At 45.1% G+C, this 18,811-nt stretch overlaps 1 protein-coding gene across 2 annotated transcripts in view; it reads right to left on the bottom strand.

Annotated features, from left to right (window-relative positions):
* Positions 1 to 15,383, bottom strand: part of MDM1 (Mdm1 nuclear protein) — a 32,128-nt gene extending 16,745 nt beyond the window's left edge. The window contains exons 1-9 of one of the 2 annotated variants that reach the window (XM_075551319.1): positions 15,231 to 15,383; positions 14,214 to 14,328; positions 9,493 to 9,860; positions 8,441 to 8,575; positions 6,066 to 6,233; positions 5,879 to 5,982; positions 5,698 to 5,797; positions 1,872 to 1,901; positions 1,365 to 1,540 (exon numbers count right to left, since the gene is read on the bottom strand). In XM_075551319.1, the coding sequence (XP_075407434.1) occupies positions 1,365 to 1,540; positions 1,872 to 1,901; positions 5,698 to 5,797; positions 5,879 to 5,982; positions 6,066 to 6,233; positions 8,441 to 8,575; positions 9,493 to 9,860; positions 14,214 to 14,328; positions 15,231 to 15,248 (1,214 nt within the window). In that variant the 5' untranslated portion in view covers positions 15,249 to 15,383. The remainder of the gene's footprint in view (positions 1 to 1,364; positions 1,541 to 1,871; positions 1,902 to 5,697; positions 5,798 to 5,878; positions 5,983 to 6,065; positions 6,234 to 8,440; positions 8,576 to 9,492; positions 9,861 to 14,213; positions 14,329 to 15,230) is intronic. The other variant, XM_075551318.1, reaches the window with a different exon arrangement.
* Between the last annotated feature and the right edge of the window lie 3,428 nt (positions 15,384 to 18,811).

Raw genomic sequence — 18,811 nt, 5'->3', positions numbered from 1 at the left:
GAATTAACGAACAGCAGTGGAGAGGTTTCAGCACACAATTACATTAGGGGAAAGCCCATTCATCTACGCCAAGAACGTCTAGCTGGTCCAGTGCTGGGCGAGACCCATGTTTGTGCCCAATACAAAGAAAGTGAATCCAACCGAATGCAGAAGACACTGAACCATACCGTTCACATCACATGTAAGTAAATGTTGCTGAAAATAATTCACAGATGATTGCAGGAGGGCATTGACAGGGCACTGCTGAGTTCGGAAGAGCAAGAGGCAGAGGAGATGTAGCACTACTGATGCCACATGGATCTTAGTGAACAGTAGTAAAGACCAGAGACACGTTTACCTGGGTGTTATTGACTAGGCAAAGACATTCCACTGTGCGCACCAAAACAAAGATGAACAATGCTGTAAAGAATGGCAATTCCAGAGCACAGTTGGGTACTTTCATCCTATTCCTAACAAAGACGGAAGACAGGAGGCCTGACGCCTTTACATGGGGGTGCGGGCAGAGAAAACTGAACGGGCTGTGGGGGTACTGAGTGGACTTTGTGAACAGCCAGAAAAACAAACTAATCTGTCTTGCAAAAACACAGTCGGAATGCTCCTAAAAGAAACAAGGATGGTGAGACTGTGTCCCATGTCGCTGGGAAATATTAGGAGGGACAGTCCATGAAGAACATAAGGCTTGGTAAAGTCGTGATTCCGTGAAAGAGGGGAGGACTGTCAAGCAGACAGACTGAAACAGGTTGCCCTAAATAATTCGGAAGGAGCAGACTGTGAGGCTGCGAGGGAGGCACAGGACTGGGAAGTGGTGTACCTGAGGAGGCTAGGAAATGGAGCGGACTGAACAGCAGAACTCAGCCCCAGGATCAGAGGAAGACTTATTTGCACAACCTGTGATATGGAGGTGACACAACGTGGCGTGCTGAAGAGTGAGGAGGACTTGGCGCACTTGCTGCTGAAGACCAAGGACCGCAACCCAAGCATGGGTTACAACTCAATCAAAGAATAGGACCTTCACGATAAAGGGAGGAAACGGTGAAGTTGTCGCGTACTTCAACTTGCTCGGCACCACAATCAATGTTCATGGAATCAGCAGTCAAGGGATCAAGGGATAGACTGCATTGGGTGAAGCTGCTCTACAGGAGCTCTCTAAAGTGTGGGATAGCAAAGACATTCCTTGGTGGACTGAGGGGCACCTCACCCAAGCCACGGTGTAAGAACCACAGGACTGGCTTTTGAGCTGTTGTCCACAGGGCTGCTCTGGGTCAGAACTACTCTATAGCACCTAGCGGCGACGACGACAATAGCATCAAAAACAAAATGCGAAGCTGCAACATACTTTCTGCCATCCCCAAAGAACACCTCACCCAGCAAGATCTAGGGCTCTGATGTTGCTACTAATGGTTCCTTCTGAACTCGTGCTTGAGGAGACATCCCAACAGCGGTTGCTATCAGACAGAATCTGATTCAGATGGTCCCGAGAAAAATGCGTTCCCAGGACTCGTTTCCTATAAAACTCAGCCTTCTCTCGGAGTTCTTTAACCTATGAAGGAAAGTTCAGACATTAAATATTACTGTAAACGCTTCTTTGCAATTATAAACACACATTAAAGACATTGCACAAACACAGCCAGAGACCAATGAGAAAAAAAGGCATAAACAGATGCAAACATTCACATGAGTACATGCAGTTTTAAGCAGAAACTGAAACAGTTCAGCTAAAGCACAATGAAGTTATATTATTTTAGGCCAGCAGGCAGGGAGAAATGTGCAGCAGTTGAGAAAAATATTAACGCCTACTTCTTATTTCAGTTGTAATAGACACAAGTACTCTATGCTTTACTATAGTTTTTAAAAACTCAAAAGCAACCAACCTCCGCATACCACATGGCATTTAGACAGCCCTGGGGAAGGAATACAGAAACACACTTAATGACAGGTTCACGCCAGAGCTGAACAGTAATGGGAATCAAGAAAGTGCTTTACTCTTAATTCTTCTACACATATACCAAGTATGTCCGTCAATATTCATTTTGTTTTTTAGTAATTCTTAATTCAACAACACCGTCATTTTAATATGACCTTGACAACCAGCCACATGCTCGCTCATCTGGTGCTGTCTGTGACAGACCAGAGTTTTGCTATTTCCCCACCTCTGGGAGAGTAGTGACCTGCAGGGACCCTGGTTGCTTTCGGTGTCTGTATGGATTCCAACACACAGCGACCCTCCAGGGCCGAGCAGAGCTGTGCCAGGGGTCTCGGGGGAGCAGGGTCACTGTGGTTTCGCTCTCATGGAGCCAGCTAGTGGGTTTGAAGCGCCCACCGCTACGCCACCAGGAATCCCAGGATAACTTAACCTCCTGGTCGCCTAGGCAGCGGCGGCGACTAGAGAAGCCCCACAGATGAGAGACTGTCCAGGCTTCTCTCTCCAGATCTCTCAACACTTTCTTGGAATCAGCAGTGTCTTTGTAAAATCATACTAGGTATTTCCCTAAAAGATATATCCCACAAAATAATGATTGCAGGATGTCTAATTCAACTGAATTAATTACAACGCAGAGGAATTCTGGCAATTTTAACCAGGTGAAAAGGTTTTCTGTCTTAATGTTCTGATAAACTGTAAAGTGCTTGGAATCCCTTAATATGTACACAAATACTTTTCACCTGAACAGGAATCTTACTCATTTGAAACCCTCTCATTTTATACACCATACTGCCATCTGCTGGCTTCACCAAGTACAGTGCCACAATTTAAAAAAATTAATTTGAAACTTCACCCTTAAAATTGAGCTTAAAATCATCTCTTTTCCTTATACAAAGGCTCTCTTTTCTATGTAAAGATGAAACAAGCATTACAAGGGCTTCTGAATACTAACAGCTAGAATTGCTCTTATTTCACGTAAAGGCCAAGTAATGCAGCCTGGTTTTGCCAAAGCAATTGCAGCAGCAGCAGCCTGCACCTCCAGCAGCACTGCACCTCCAGGGACTCAGGCAGGTAAGTAACAAAACAAAGATTGACTCCTGCCTCGGCATAAGGAGCCACCTAAGTCCAAGAGAGTCTCACTGCTCCGGGACCCACTCCTCAAGGCACTCCCACTGGGTACTTCAATATAGTATGCCTTCACTGCCCAAAACTCTGTACTACCTGCCAACTCCTACACTTTTAAGGAAATGACCTGCGGCAGGTTGCATGGTACAGGCAACACCTAATACACATAGACTGGGTCAAACCACACACATGAATCTTGCTAGGAAGGACCTGATATTCCGCCCAGGTTTACTTGTAAGACGTGCTCCCATGTCTCAAGAGTTACTCACTAGTACCTCCATCATATAAAGTCATGCCTCCATGATATAAAGGCAGTACCTTCATGATATAAAGGCATGCCTCCATGATAAAAAGGCATGCCTCCATGATATAAATGCAGTACCTTTATGATATAAAGGCATGCTTCCATGATATGAAGGCAGTCCCTCCATGATATAAAGGCATGCCTCCATGATATGAAGGCAGTCCCGCCATGATATGAAGGCAGTCCCGCCATGATATGAAGGCAGTCCCTCCATGATATGAAGGCATGCCTATACACTGCTGCCTGCTCTTTCTCCGAGCCCACAGAAAGGGCTTCCGAGGCTGTGGGTCGCTGCGGGAGCAGATCCCTTCCAACACGCAGCTGGGGAGCCGCAACACCAGGGTTCCTTTCCCAGACACCAGGGCTCTTCCAAAAGCCATGGGAAGGTGAAAATGAAAGCACAAGGAATTTACCCACAGACTTTCTGAAGGCCGCTCTCACAGAAAACACCTGCCAGCACAAAGCAAAAGCGGTGATGTCAGCCAACCGCCCGACCCTGGTCATCTCTCACTTGATCAACTACAGCTGCTTTGGCCACTGTGGACCACTGACTTCTTACAGAGACCCATTCTTTTCTAATTCCAGTGGGCTGTTTGAATTAGTTTGCTCAAAGAGGGTAGGGCAAGCTATCCCATTAATTTAAATATTTACAACCACCGATAACAATTCATTAAAACAAATCCCAAAAAGTCCCTTGATCAAGTTACCAAAATAGGAAATTATGGGAAGACAGATTTAAAAAAAAAAAAGAGTCCTTCCATCAGGGGCAGAGTGAGGAATTTCACCTTACCATGATTTCAGACAATAATGACCCTCTGAATCCATGAAACCTTTATACCTATGACCTAAAAATCAAGTCAGACTCAAGAGACAATCTTTCCAAAGCAGGGAGCTTTTTGTGAACTCAGCCTAGGGAAGTTCCTAAACATGACCGGGCAGTAGCTGACATCTTCTCAATGGTCTCATTAGCCTTCTTGGGCCACCCTTTGTCCTCCTTTGCCACTGGCTTGTCCTCACTCCCTGTGAGACTTCCAGACACAGAGCCATGAACTGCCTGGGAGTTGAGCAGACTTGAATCCTTCATGGCCACTCTTGATTTCACCAGGATGAATCTGTGGGTTTTGTCCCAGAAAATAAGGAACTCGGGTGGCTGTTCGAATCCACCAGCTGCTCCATGGAAAAAGATGAGGTTTTCTGCTCCCATAAAGATGTACAGTCTTGGAAACCCTCCAGAGAGCCTCTCTGAGTTCAAATCAACTCGGAGGCAGCGAGTTGGCTTTTTGGTTAATATCTGTGACTTCTTTGAGTGTCTTTCCATCTGTTGTTATTGCAGAAGAAGAGAGGCAGATAGCTGCCCAGCGGACAGAATGAAGCAATCTCCCACAACAACTGTGATGCACAGCAGTGCCAAGAAGCATCTCTGAGAACCACCAGCTCAGAGCCAGTGGCTCAAAGTGCCAGAACGTTCCCCCAGAGGTTGAACGAATAGGGCTACATTTTTGTCCAGCATGTCAACTAAAGAACTAATCAAACATACTCTCTGGCAAACTCTCGCTGTCTTTGCAATGATATGGGTGATGGGAAGAAGCAGGAAGGGAAGAAAAGTTTACGAATGCTGTAAGGTCTGATCAACATTAAAATATTATTTCTAGCTTGTTCACAAATTCTCAGAAAAGGCAGATAATTATTAAAGATTCCGTTTAAAAGATGCTGGTTATTCAATAACCAAAAAGGTCCAGTGTTTACTCTTTGACTAAAAGAGGCTAGTATTAAACTCTAGGATCAGCAGTCCCTGTATACCTTCCTTTAAGTCCCCAACAGTTCTCTCAGGTGTCAGGGGTTCCAACAGTCTTTACTTTGCCTCACAGATGACAAGGGTACCTATGTGGACAAACGATCTAATCATGAAAATTCATTAACCTGGAAAACGCAACTTCTCTTTAGTCGGGAGAGTAGAAGTCTGGAGGCTGTACAGTAATGAACTCTACCGAAGCTGCAATTCTGTAAGCTAACTGCATTAACATAAGAAATAGTTGACTGCAAAAGATATCTGTTTAAAGACGTTTGAAATAATAAGTACTGATACCAAAGAGCTTCAAAACACTCAAACCAAACTCTGCTACCAAGTCAATGCTAACTCAGTGACCCTACTGAAGGAGCTAGTTTTCACAAACAAAAAATTAAATAAATTAGTATACAATTTATTGTATAACAGTACTTTGGGTGCTATTCTTTTAACACAGATCTGTAATTGTGGCTGTTACTGTTAAATGGAGCTGATTGTGAAATGAAACTGTGATGCAAGCCAACAGAAAATGTGGGCTTCACGAAGCTTGTAAATACTCACCTGACTTGGCATATTTTCCTTCACACGCGTCCAAGCCCCAGCTTTGTATAAATACTGAGCCGGGCTCAGAAATTTGGCTCTATATTCAGAATTCACCTTCCTAGAGAAATGAGATGGTAGTGAATGTTCTGCCATGTTAGTCATCGGAAGCCCACGATGTTACTGCTTATAAAACCCTTACCCAAGTCTCTGATGTCGCCACGGAGTGAGCGTCCTTGGGGGCTCGTTGGAGTCTTTGGATTCCATCTCTGCTTGTGATTTTAAAGGATCATCCTTTTTATGACACTGAAATGGCGATAGTTTAAACACACATTAGAAAGCAAGTCTAAAGTCCAAAGGGCTTTATGTGAAAGCTGAGAGTGGAACACCTTATTTTCGGGGGACACGGTCTCGAGACTTTGTTGCTCTTTCAAACCATGTCTGAACTGTGGCTCGTTCGTTGGAGATAAGCCCTTGAAATTCCTCTTGTACTCGGTTTCGTGGACGACTGAGTTACCTTTGAATTGTGGGACACATTTGCTTTTATTGTTGAAAACCTTTAAAAAAGAAGTACTTTAGTTTAGTGTTTGTGTTGTTGACAATTACACACGGAGAATTTAGAGCTTTTTTTAAAATCCCTACTAAACTGAAATACAAAGACAAGCAAACTATTATGATTGTAATTTCTTTCTTATGTCAAGCATCCAAAGGTCAACTTTCTATACTCATTTTTTTCAATAATTGTTATTGTTATAATGCTGAAGCTGACAGAAATAATGAAAGATACTTGTGTTTGATCTTTTCACCCCAAAGTCTCCATCCCGCTAACTGCCCATTTGATGATGGCAGCATTAGGACAAGTATACTTTAAGAGCAGGAGCGTGGCCGTAACGATGGCATGTTCGTTAGTAATCAGGAAACCGCTGTGAACACTGCCAGGAGGGGGCCAGCTTTGTTGTCAATGCAAAACAAAGATTTTGGTTTTGCTTTTTGTCTCCTTGACAAGATTTTGGTTTTTTCCTGCAACAAGGGAAAATTCTTAACAGTTTAGATATCTGATATAACTTTTTTTTTTTCGTATGTACTTGCTCCCTCCCTCCGTTTTAAGGCAAGGGGGAAAACATAATTTCTAGGTTTCTATTTTTAAATATTTCCTTTTAGATTTAGTATTTCACAATGTATGAGACCACCGTTTACAATGAAAGCAAATGGAAATGATAGGGAGATCAAATAAGGTTTGTAACTGCTTGATCATGCTGAACAGCTCATCTTAAGAGATCAAATCCAAATTCCCTTTCTTTGGTCCACTGTCACCTCAAAGGATCCTACCACAGAGTGCTCTGGCTCTTTCACATATCATTCTGAGCCATCTCTCAAGGGCTCAGGTGACTGGAGCAAACAGCACGGCACAGTTATTTGAGTGACGCCCCCGCCAACAAGCACTCAAAGTTTCTCTCCCGGAGCTCTCCAAGACTGAAAATGCTGTGCTTTGAACAGCAAAGAGGATTTGCTTCTAAAGAAATTCTCTGAGACGCAATATCAAAGCAAGAAAACTACTAGTGAAGATGTTGAAAATAATTTATTTTATAGGATACTTCCAGTCCTGTAAAAATAACAATTCTATACAATGCCTTCACTGACATCTGTAAAAATTGTCACTGGGGCTCTGATGTGAATCAACCCTGGCAGAAAGGTCAAATATACGACAAAAGCTACATAAACACAATTTTCAGATTGTAAGCAGTGTTTCAGGTCTGCAGGAACATCTGAGAGCAAGGGAAAGAAGTGCTGATCCAGCTTACTACGTTGCTAGGATCCTGTGCTCCTACATGTGAGAGAATCTTCAAAGTTATTCATGTAGAGCACCGAGTAACAAGCCCAAAGCCGCCATCCTTTATAGGAGCACATTTATTATGACCTTAGTGCAGGACAGCTAGCTGGTCTTCCTGCCTGGCTGAAGCTAACTATCCTCTCTGTGCTATGCGCATATATAAAGTATGCAAGGAAAGAGGAGGTAAAAGAAAAGGAATGTGAGAGTGTATGAGGGAGCGTGTGTATTTAAAAAGGAAAACCCAGAGGCCAGGTGAAAGAAAAGACAAAACCAGCGGGGGCCTCTGGGAACGTTCTCAGGGGAAGCGTTTCCTTCCCGAGCCTGGTTATACAGTTAGGAACACAAACACGGTTAAGAGCCCAAGGATTCTATCTGAGAGAGGGGAGGGCAGGGCTAGAAGAACAGGGTATAGTTCATGAGAGTCACATACTAAGACTGTGCAAATTAATATCGCATTCAGTTACCAGGGCAGTTTCTGCACTGTGTCTTGTATGACTTTAAGCATATCTATAGTTAGTAAAAAATATATATCCAAAGCATTTATACCCTCCTTAGAAGATCCAAAGCATGCAACATACCAGTCAAATAGACATAACATTTTAGAAACAAATCAATTTCATAAATTTGTAAGAATAAATTGAAGAAATCTTACAGCATGCAACAACTTACCAGGCCCCCAAGTTTTCAATACCCTGTCTCACATTTAGCTTATGTGATGGGTCTGGCAACAACGAGCCTCAGTCGCCTAGGACAGCATAATAGTACTACTATAAATCAAACATTATCAGAAAACGCAAATGCTTACACTTTTCTAGAACCTGCCACTAGGTCTACTTCAGTATTTAATTCCTTTCTGTTCCTAGCTCTAAGTCAATCCATATCACAATACCACGAGGAGACTCAAAAAAGCAAAGACAACATCCACTCAGCTACCTGATTGGCCGCAAAAACGGGCACAGTCTCTTTAGGAGTCTTCCAGACAAACTGCCTTTGATATTCAGAGCTTCTCAAGGTGTGAGGTGAAGGAGCAGAAGCCAGCCCAACTTTCTTGCGAAGAAGTCTGGCCAACTGTTGAGGAAGGGGAAAAAAGCAAATCCCCAAAGGCATTAAAAATTCCTAGTTCAACTGTTTTCAACTTGAAAATACTACCCCCCCCCCTTTAAAACTTTCAAACTATCTAAAACTCCTTTCTTAATACTGTCAATGAATCAAGATGCACCCTGGTCCCATGCTCCATTATTCATCATTAAAACGACTAGTGAGAACCAATGGCTTTACCCACCTCTCACTCTGGTGGACCCCCTTCCCTTGCCCACTGGGCTCCCACATCACCCCGGGCCCTCGGCTTTCGCACAAAGCCCTGGCTTCTTCTCCAGCACTCTTAAAGGCTGCCCTGGTTCAGGCCAGCGGTGGCAGGGACTGAGGAAGGAGCAGCGAAGGGACAAAGAAACGGGCGGGCGGTGAGTTCCCTGCACGGGACCCAAGAGCCTCTGTTTTTGTGCGTGCAGGGACCTCCTACAGGCCAGTTGTGACATAAGAGCGCAGGACCACAAGGTCTTTGAGACTGGCCAGCGTGCTTTCCTTTCTCGTCTTATCAGTTAAGATTCTGTTTGTTTTCCGGTTGGTGCATGATAAGAAACTGAAAAGGGGCTAGGTATGAATCAGTTCACCACGCCTGCCAGAAGTAATGGCTACGACCCACCCCCCTTCACTGCGGCAACTCAATCTCTCCCTCAGGACTTAGTTGCTGATAGATGATACATAACATCGAGAGGCAGGCTGCCCACCAAGTGGAAGGCTATCCTAATATACCCAGTACAAAACAGTGAGTTCTGGTACCAATAGAACTAATTCACAATAACTAAAGCTAACAAGTTCTTTATCAATTCTTCTGCAGATAGGAGAAATGCTGAAGTACAAAAGCTGATACCAAAATGATGATGAACCTACAAAACAATGGAAACGATTTTAGAGTGTGCACCTACCCCATCATCCACTTGCTCGGGAAGAAGCGTGGTACAGGGTTCCGCTGCCACGTTCTCATTAACTGGTGCAAGGCTGGCTAGCCCATCCTCCCTGTGTTCTACAAGGTCTGCAGTCCCTTTGGCTCTGGAGTCCACAGCAGGGGTTCTGGCTCTCTTGGGAACTCTGGCAATGTCCGGGGCAAGGAGAACCTTTTCTTGGTTAGCGTCTTCTTTTTGTTCTGCAGCTTGTGATACCGAGGCTGCGTATTCTGGTGACACAACCCCATTGCTCTCTGAGCTAGATCCCTTCCACTCAAGAAATTTTGAAATCTGTGGATCGTGGTAAGGAACTCTTCTTTTTGAAATAAAACTTGGCTCTTTTGTGATTCCTGCAAGACACCGTGTATAAAAACAGACATAACCACAGCACAACACTGCATTCTTTAACAGTAACACCCGTAAGACCGAGAACTGAACTTAACATTTGGTTGATCCACATTAAAATATCCTTCAGGTTGCAGGATGAAATATTGTTTCTCAACATCACGTCTTCAATTTCACCTTGGAGAAGTATTAAAAGTTTGACCGTCGCAAAAAGTTTTAAATTGGGGTCACAATGTTCTAGTTACCCAAACACACAAGCACTAGAATCACAACGTGATGGGCCTGGCCAGCCAAGCACATGTTGCCTCAGTTTCTAATTACTTTCCTGTGCTACTTAATCAAACAATGGGGCTTGGTACTGTCAACCTTTGGAACGTCTCACAAAGCTGCTCTTATGCAGGGCAGACCGAGACGAGAAGGGATGAGATGTCATTGTGCAGGGTCTCAGTTCTACATTAGACTCGACTTCCTGAGAACTAAGAAGAATGAGTCCTTTTAAGCCCAGAGCTGAGATACACTTTCTCTATGTTTCTGTCTGGCAAGCAAATGTCCAAAAAAACTTAATCCTCTATCCACATAAAAGGAGCTCCGTGAAACGACAGCACCCGAGAGACTGCCCCAGTTTGGGGCTGCTCTTTAAAGAGAAGGGGTGCAGGTGGGGATGCAGAGCCAGATTACGACTGGAAAGGAAGCTGATGCATGTGACGGTAGACAGAGTATGGCATGAGGCAGAGCCCGAGCCCCTCAGCCTCTGTCACAGAGGCTTCGCCCACCAAATCCAAAGCTCCAGTAGGGCTTCCCCAGGTCAGTGGGCTCCAAACTGGGTGCTGCATACACACATGCCTGGCGGTGCACAAGTGTGTTCCTGAGGGAGAGGGGAAACTGACGGACGTAATGATCCTGGTCCTAGCTTCCTTTTAGTTTATTTATTTTTCTAACTCTACTCTGCCTGAGAGGAGCCTGGTGATGCCATGGGCAATGCAGCTGATTTGCTGACTGCAACAAGGTCAGCCGTTCAGAACCACTACCTGGCTCCACGGGAGAGAGAGGCAGCTTTCTACTCCAGTCCAGAGCTACAATCTCAGAAACACAGAGGCAGTTCTACCCTGTCCTGTAGGCATCACCTGAGTCTAGAATAACTTGACAGCAGAGTCCGATGGTTTTTTGTTTTTATCTGCCCGAGAGCGCCATCTGCCGCCTGTAGTTTCATTGTCCACAACCCTCTTGATGTCACCCTTTTCCCTGATAGCACAAAAGGGACACCTGTCAACCAGCCTGAAGCTGACTGTGTACTTCATTCAAAGCAGTTTGTGAGGGGGAGAAACAAGCAAAGGGAAAACTCAAGAAAGTTTCACTCCTGAGGGAAAATGTATGACAGCAACGCAGAAATCAGAACTAGCTGGGGGGCAAAGCCTTCCTCCACCAGCTCTACTCCATCTCCATCCACCAGTCTCAGAATTCAACTTCAGCCCTGAGCCGATTCTCACATTGCATTCCTACTAACACATGTATTTGAATTAACAAAAATAAAGTTGATGTTTTTTTCTCACAGCGATTAAGTTTAAGGTGGCTGGTTAGTTTGTCAATGAGAGCTGACTTTGTCAATTATATGATGAACATTTTTCACACTTTGAATGAACTAAAATTGGTTAGTTCTAAAGTGTTAACAGAATATGCTGTTACTGGCATTTTTAAGAACTATTTATTAAACTTATGATATAAAAACATTATCTACTGAAAAAGATGTGAGGGCCATCCCAGTGGCTCGCCCTGCCCTCAGGACAGACCCCATCGGTGACACAGTGATTATGAGCTCAGCTGCCATCTTCCAGGACACCAGCCACTCTTGGGTGGAAAGAAGAGCTACAGTCCCAGAAACTCACAGGGGCAGTTCTACGCTGGCCTACAGGGCCGCCAGGAGTCGGCATCGACTCCATAGCAGTGAGATGAGGGAGACAGGGCTCAGCTTCCTGCTGAGGCCACACCAGGGAACCCCAGAGCTCTCCCAGGAACACAGCCTGCTCTCAGCTCCTGGTGTTCCAGGGACAGAAGTTCTGGGGGCGAGCCTCTCCATCTGTGGCTCTCCGTCTGCAAACTCTAGATGATGGATTTTGTAAAGAAGCCCCCATGCAAATGAATTCCCGATGCTGACACATTCCAGAGCAGAACAAGGAAGATCTGCAATCTAACAGAAAAACATGCAGGTAACTAAATGAAGGATTCAAAGGAAACAATAATAACGATAAAGAAATGTCTGAGGGGAACCAGATTTCCTGAATTTTTCTAGGGGTATGAGAGCAAACATTTGAGGACTACTGCCTTGCATTTCTTCCTGCTTTGGCACAGAAACAGGCATTTGGAAGAGAAAAATCAAAGGAAAAGCTTCTCAAGTGCTCTGCTTTTATTGCTCAGCAGCAGCGAATCACAGAGGAAAGCTCTCCCCCTCCCCGCCGCATCCCAGTTGCCATCCAAGCAATGGCAACGCATGGCTGCCCCATCCATGTGTGTCGATGAAGAGCTGAGCGTCACAGGGTTTAGTGTGGCTCACCAGGCCTTTCTTCCAAGGTCTCGCTGGCTTTTGGTTAGCAGCCACGCAAGCTAGCTCTTTGCACCACCTAGGGACTCCAGGGAGAAGAAATACACCGTGGGGACTCCAGGGAGAAGAAATACACCATTTCTGAAGAAATGTACATCCAGTCCTTGGTAAACCTGCTCCTTGCTAAATGCCCACCTCGTTTTCTGAACATGCTGGCACTTTCCCCACGACTCCTCCCGAGCGGTGCAGAGTTTGTTACACAGGACATTCCTCCCATGGGAATGCATCCTGCTGTGAAATGGCTTCGCCCCTGTATGCTCATTTTATCATCCTACCTTTGAACCAAATTCAGATGGTAGGAAGCCAGTTCCCCAGGGTCTTGACATCTCTAAGCCCTCCGTGAGATGGCTACACTTTAAGAGGGATTTATTTCGGATTCTCATTTGAATGGAAACACACACTTGTCAAATGTCTGGTCTTATGGAAAGAGTACGTGGAGGGAGGCATTCCCACCACCATCTCTGAGACCTGGTCTCCAAACTCAGGCCCGAGGTTAAGAATCCTGATGCGCCAGAGAAACCCTACAGAGTCACCCACTCAGACTTCCCTCCCCTTTGCTCTCCACACAAATCCTAGAAAAACTTTTATTAACTTCCTAGCCTTGATTGATGCCATATACATATAAAACCTCTCTCTCTCTCTCTCTCTCTCTCTCTATATATATATATATATATATATATATATATATATATATATATATACACACACATATATATCGCATGTTTCTTCACACACACATATACATATGGTTTCCTGGTTTCAAAAATGTTAGCATTTCAGGGAGTTGCTGACTAGCCAGTCACATCTCATATATAATAAGACATCAAACACTATGTGAATATATATACGCCAGGCCTTTGCATGCAACACCTTACTTAATCCCCAACCAGCAATCCTGGACGACAAGTATCCTTCTTCCCACTCGGTAAAACAGACTCAGTCTTCCCCAAATCACATAGCTATTTCAGATTCAAACTCAAGGTTATTCATTCATTCAAAACAAGTTTTAATAACATTACGGTGTGCCAGGGGCCCATGTAAAAGACGGGAAACAGGGTAGCAAGGCAGCCTGAGACCTATTCTTGGAGATCTTATGCTCTATGGAGGAAAAATTCAACAAGCGGTTGTACTGATGCCAGCCGGTCTACTAGCCCATCTACCGCACTCTGGTAAACCCTGACTTCCCTGGGACACAGTGAAGAAGCACACGTGGTGACAAGATGGGCCTGAATCCGTGGGCTGCGACTGAACAAGATGATCTGATTGTAAAGCATGATGCTACCATTTTCTAGCAAGGAACCTTGGGCAAACTCCTAAATCCATCCCGGCTTCCATTAGCCCATACCCTGGGAAGACCCTTCCCCAGCCCTGTCACTTCTCAGCTTCCAACTCCAGGCGCAAACATCACCTCCTCTGGACCATTCCTGACGACTGGATCTAAAGTGAGCTTCTCATCGACTCCTCCCCGAGTTATCTAATACATTAGCCTCCAACTCTGTGTAGCAACTAGAACCTCCTTGGTGTCTTCTGGAGCTGATTCCTCACCATGTCTCCTGAAGTTCAGGAAATGTGTCTCGCTCCAGGCTATATCTTCCAGCAGCTAGTAATAGTCCTGACCCTCAAAAAACCCTCAAGACAAATTTGTTAAATGAATAAGTCAACCAGGCCAATTGAACAATGCTTCAGAACCCTTAAGTAAGTGGTTTTCCAGGAGGAGACCAGGTTTACTCAGGTTATAATGGCATGAGTTTGCTTAACTTACCTAACTGATCTGATCTAAGTCCAGCCCATGGGGACTTTTGTCCTACTGAAGGATTATAGGCTTCTGACAGATAGGAATTTTTCCACAGAAAGTTTCTCTGGTATTCACTCAGCCCCTGTAAATAGCAAGCACATGGGAGTACAAGGTGATTAATAAACATTTTTAAAGTACCAATTAAGATCACTCCTGAGCTTCCAAAGAAAGAGAATTAGAAAACGGACAATTAAACACAGAGGTCCTCCATAACAGCTATTATGTCCCAAGCCCCAGGCTAAGCCGTTCACTGCATTAGCTCCTTTAATCCTCACTACCAAGCTCGGAGAAGCTGCACTCTCTGATGGATGGCCAAAGCCTGAGCTCTTGTCTGGAAACAGGTGACAGGAGAAACTAACCACCGTATAGTAACCTACTTAAATGCTCACCCACCCAGTATGCACTATTACATATTACACCCAGTGCCCAACGACACACACACACAAACACGCAAGCACACACACGCACACATTCTGCAAACAAGCCTGCAAATAAAGGGATGGGGTCTTTGAGAGGCTGTGGTTGGCCACCTGTTGTGTAGAAGGGTGCTAAGCCCTGGGAACTCCCTGGAACTGTTCACAAACCCTAAAACAAATGCACAAAAACACGTTTTTGTTTTTGCTTTAAACCCTCCGTCTTAGGTAAACACATGTTTCTCGAGACTTTAAAACACAGACACGCTTGGAGATTTTAAAGAGGTGTTCAACGCTAGACTGTGAGACGAGCCGGCTGAGTTCCAATCTAAAATCGCATTTCATTCACTTTCTTCCCCCACATCCCGTCCACCCCCCAAACACATCCGGATCGTTCGCATCTAACGCTCCCCCGTTAGGTGGAGACCTCGGGGTGGGGAGGCGCGGAGGCGCCAGGACCGCGCAGACTCCGCGGGCCGAGGGGCGCTGTGCAAAGCCGGCCAGGCCCGCGCCCCACACCCGCCCGACGCGGCTCTCCGCAGCTACCAAGGGCCCGAGACCCCGGCCTCACCTTGAAGCGCACCGGCATGTCGCCCAGCTCGGACGCCCCCGCCACTCCGACAGTTAACGGGACAAAGAGCCTCGGGGGGCGGGGCGACAACAGTTGGTTCCCTAGGGAAAGCTCCCGCCCGGCGTCCCAGACGACGCGCCGGCGCACTCTGCGCTTCCCGCCCAGACTCCCGTCGCTCTGCTATCCCCGCCCACTTTCCAGACTAAGGACCAATAGAGACTCGGAGACTCGCTGGCCTTTATTAGATTTCTACCAATCAGGGCTCGAAAGGGAGACGCCCCCCTCCCCGTGCCAAATCCGGAAGGCCGGCGGGAGGGAGGAGGGGAGGAAAACTGACCAATGAGGCGTTCTGACGCGGGTGGGCGGGGCTCGCGTGTCCGCAGTTCTAGGGAGGTTCCACGGTTCTCGCTGAAGCGGTATCCCGTACAACAAAGAGTCTGCGTCCTGGCCGCTGTTCTTAACGTCATAAAATATGTGTGTTCTTTATTCCAAACAAAGCCGATGCCGACTTCTAGCGATCCTATTGGACAGGGTAGAATTGCCCATGTGAGTTTCCAAGACTGTAACTCTTTATGGGAGCAGAAAGCCCGATCTTCCTCCCAGGGAGCTGCTGGTGGTCTCCAACTGCTGACCATGCAGATTGCAGCCTAATGCCTAACCACTAGGCCACTCGGGTTCCTCTTACCCCATTAAAGGGGTGGGATGCATGAATCTTGAAAGACAAACAGCTCTCTTTGCAATGATGTTCTCTCTTAATTTCCCAGGTCCCCTGCCAAAAAAAGATACATGTTCAACATTTAAATTAATAAGCATTTGTATTAAAGATGGTCCTCAGTCTCAACTCACCCGCGTTTAAAAAATAGACTTCCGACAGCTTTTCATCGACTATTGCTATTATCAAGAGCCGTGATGGTGTAGTGGGATTTGTGTTGGTCTACAAACAAATCACAAGGTCAATTGGTCGAACAGACCAGTCACTCCCTGGGAGAAAGATGAGACTGTTTACTCCCACGAAGATTCAGTCTCAGAAACCCAAAGGGGCAGTCTTACCCTGTCGGATTGGGTCGCTATGAATTGACTCAATGTGATTGCCACTATCAAGGTGGTGTGGTTGCTTAAACATTGGGTTGCTAGCCCCAAGGTTGGTGGCTCAAACCCACCGGCTTATTCAGCAGCTAAAAGATGAGGCTGTCTCCTCCTGTGAAGCCTTACAGTCTCAGAATCCTAAGGAGCAGTTTCCACTCTGACCTGTAGAATTATGAATTGGAAAGCCATCAAATATTTCTTGAGATTCTACCAATGGCAGGACATATGCTGACCCTGAAGATTGTGAAGAAGAAAAAATTGTCCTAACAATCTCAGAAGCCCTAAGGATCATCAGTTCAACTCTCTTCTAGAGAGTTGCTATAAATTGGAATCAACTGATGGCGGTGGGATTACCATGATTATCAAACAGTTCTTGAGATTCTTCTATTGGCAGAACACGTAGTGACCCTGAAGTTTGTGAAAGAAACTATTTGTCCAGCTTTCTAGTACAATTGGGGAAAAGAAACACTTATTCAATAATATTACAATATATAATAGTATAATAGCCTATATAATAAGATATAATAGAATAACATCGTTATTGAATAATAGTAGAATCAATGTGTTTGAAGTGTGCTGGTGAAGAATATTGAAAGTACCATGGACTGTCAAGAGAACATATCTCTTTTGGGAAAAATACAGCCAGAATGTTTCTTAAAGGCAAGGATGGAGAGACTCTGTCTCATTTAATTTGGACATGCTTTCAGGAGAGACCAGTCCCTAGAGAAGGACATCATGCTTGGTAAAGTTGAGGAGTATTGAAAAAGTAGAAGACCCTCAATGAGATGGATTGACACAGTGGCCGCAGTAATGGTCTCAGACATGGGAACGATGTGATGGTGGCACAGGACTGGGCAGTGTTTTATTCTGTGGTGCTTACAGTCATTGAATCAGAACTGACTATTTGATGACAGTTAACAACAACAATAATGTATAAAGACGCTGGTGGTGTGATTGAGGTGCTATCTGCAAGGTCAGCTGTTCAAACCCACCAAATGAGTTGCAAGAGAAAGATGAGGCTGTGTGCTCCCATAAAGATTTGAAAACCTCAGAAACCCCAAGGGGCAGTTCTACTCTGTTCTATAGGGTCACTACAAGTCAGAATTGACTTGACAGTGATAAGTTGGGGGGGGGGGTTGGTTCTTTTTAGTATAATATGTACTAAATTCCCACATGAGAGGTATAAAGGCTAAGGGTAATGGGAGTTAGGATGTAGGAGTCACTCCTGGGACAGAGATAAGTGGAAAAAGCTTCAGGAAGAAACACTGAGACTCATCCTTGAAGATCAGAAGAATTTCGGTTTCAAAGAAAGAAACCTACTGCTGTCAAATAGAGTCTCAGAAGGGCTTCAATAAACAGGCAGATGGGATGATCAAAGGACAGATGTCTGACGGGAATGCTGCCAGGTTTCTTCCAGGAACAATGAATACAGTACCTCTTGCTTTTGTCATTAGTTGACTCGATAAGAGTATCTCCACCTTTAAACCTCCACACATTCACACAGACCCTTGATGCATTTTCTGCAAAGGCTTGTATTCCTGAATACTAATTGATATCTCTGTTCTTCTCCATCACTAGTGGAGATGCTTAAAAATTCATTTGAAGGAGCCACCTGATCTCTGCAACAAAGAGAATATTAAATCAGTCCCCAAGCAGCCATGCATCCAGGGGTCCCCTGATAAATGTTAATCAATGGTGACAGCAGCTCTGTGGTGTTAATTAAGAAGGGCACAAACAAGAACATAAAACAAAAGCGCCCTCTAGGAAGGCAGCCAGATATTGCAGGACAGGAGACTGGCCGCTCTGGTACACTTAGTTGTGTTACCTCATGTTTCTAAGGTGAAAGTAGCAGAGAGAACAGATGGTAACCTGTCTGTTAAAAGAGGACAATGGTAACGGCAGTTGAACAATTCTGAGCACAGAATAAACAACCCTATCAACAAAAGGATGGTAACGTGAGCTGGCCACACCGAGGTTTGCTGACGACTGGTTATGCAGGCTTGAGGAAGAATATTTGGGAAAAAGGTCTACCCCAGCATATGAAGCAAATATGGAGAAAGACAAAATGGGGCAAGCCTAATGAGAGCTTTTGTCCCCTTTATTTTATCAGCTCTTATCCTCTCTTCTGGAAACAAAACAAAACAGAACCAACAGCCTAAAAAAATCCCATCCAGTTGTTTTGGGGAGTCCTTAGATCAGTGGGTCTCAACCTTCCTAATGGCACGACCCTTTCATACAGTTCCTCATGTTGTGGTGACCCCCAACCATAAAATTATTTTCGTTGCTACTTCATAACTGTCATTTTGCTACTGTTACGAATTGGGTGACCCCTGTGAAAGGGTCGTTTGACCCCCAAAGGGGTCGCACCCCACAGGTTGAGAACTGCTGCCTTAGATGTCTTGGAAGAAGTAGAGCCAGAATGCTGCCTAGACGTGAGGATGTCGAGAGGTTATTTCATGCACTTTGGACATGTTATCAGGAGGGACCAGGCCCTG

Source organism: Tenrec ecaudatus, chromosome 6 (assembly GCF_050624435.1).
Source record: "Tenrec ecaudatus isolate mTenEca1 chromosome 6, mTenEca1.hap1, whole genome shotgun sequence".
Lineage (NCBI taxonomy): Eukaryota > Metazoa > Chordata > Mammalia > Afrosoricida > Tenrecidae > Tenrec > Tenrec ecaudatus.
The sequence above is the reverse complement of the archived record's forward strand: the minus strand, read 5'-3'. Positions and strand labels throughout refer to the sequence as shown.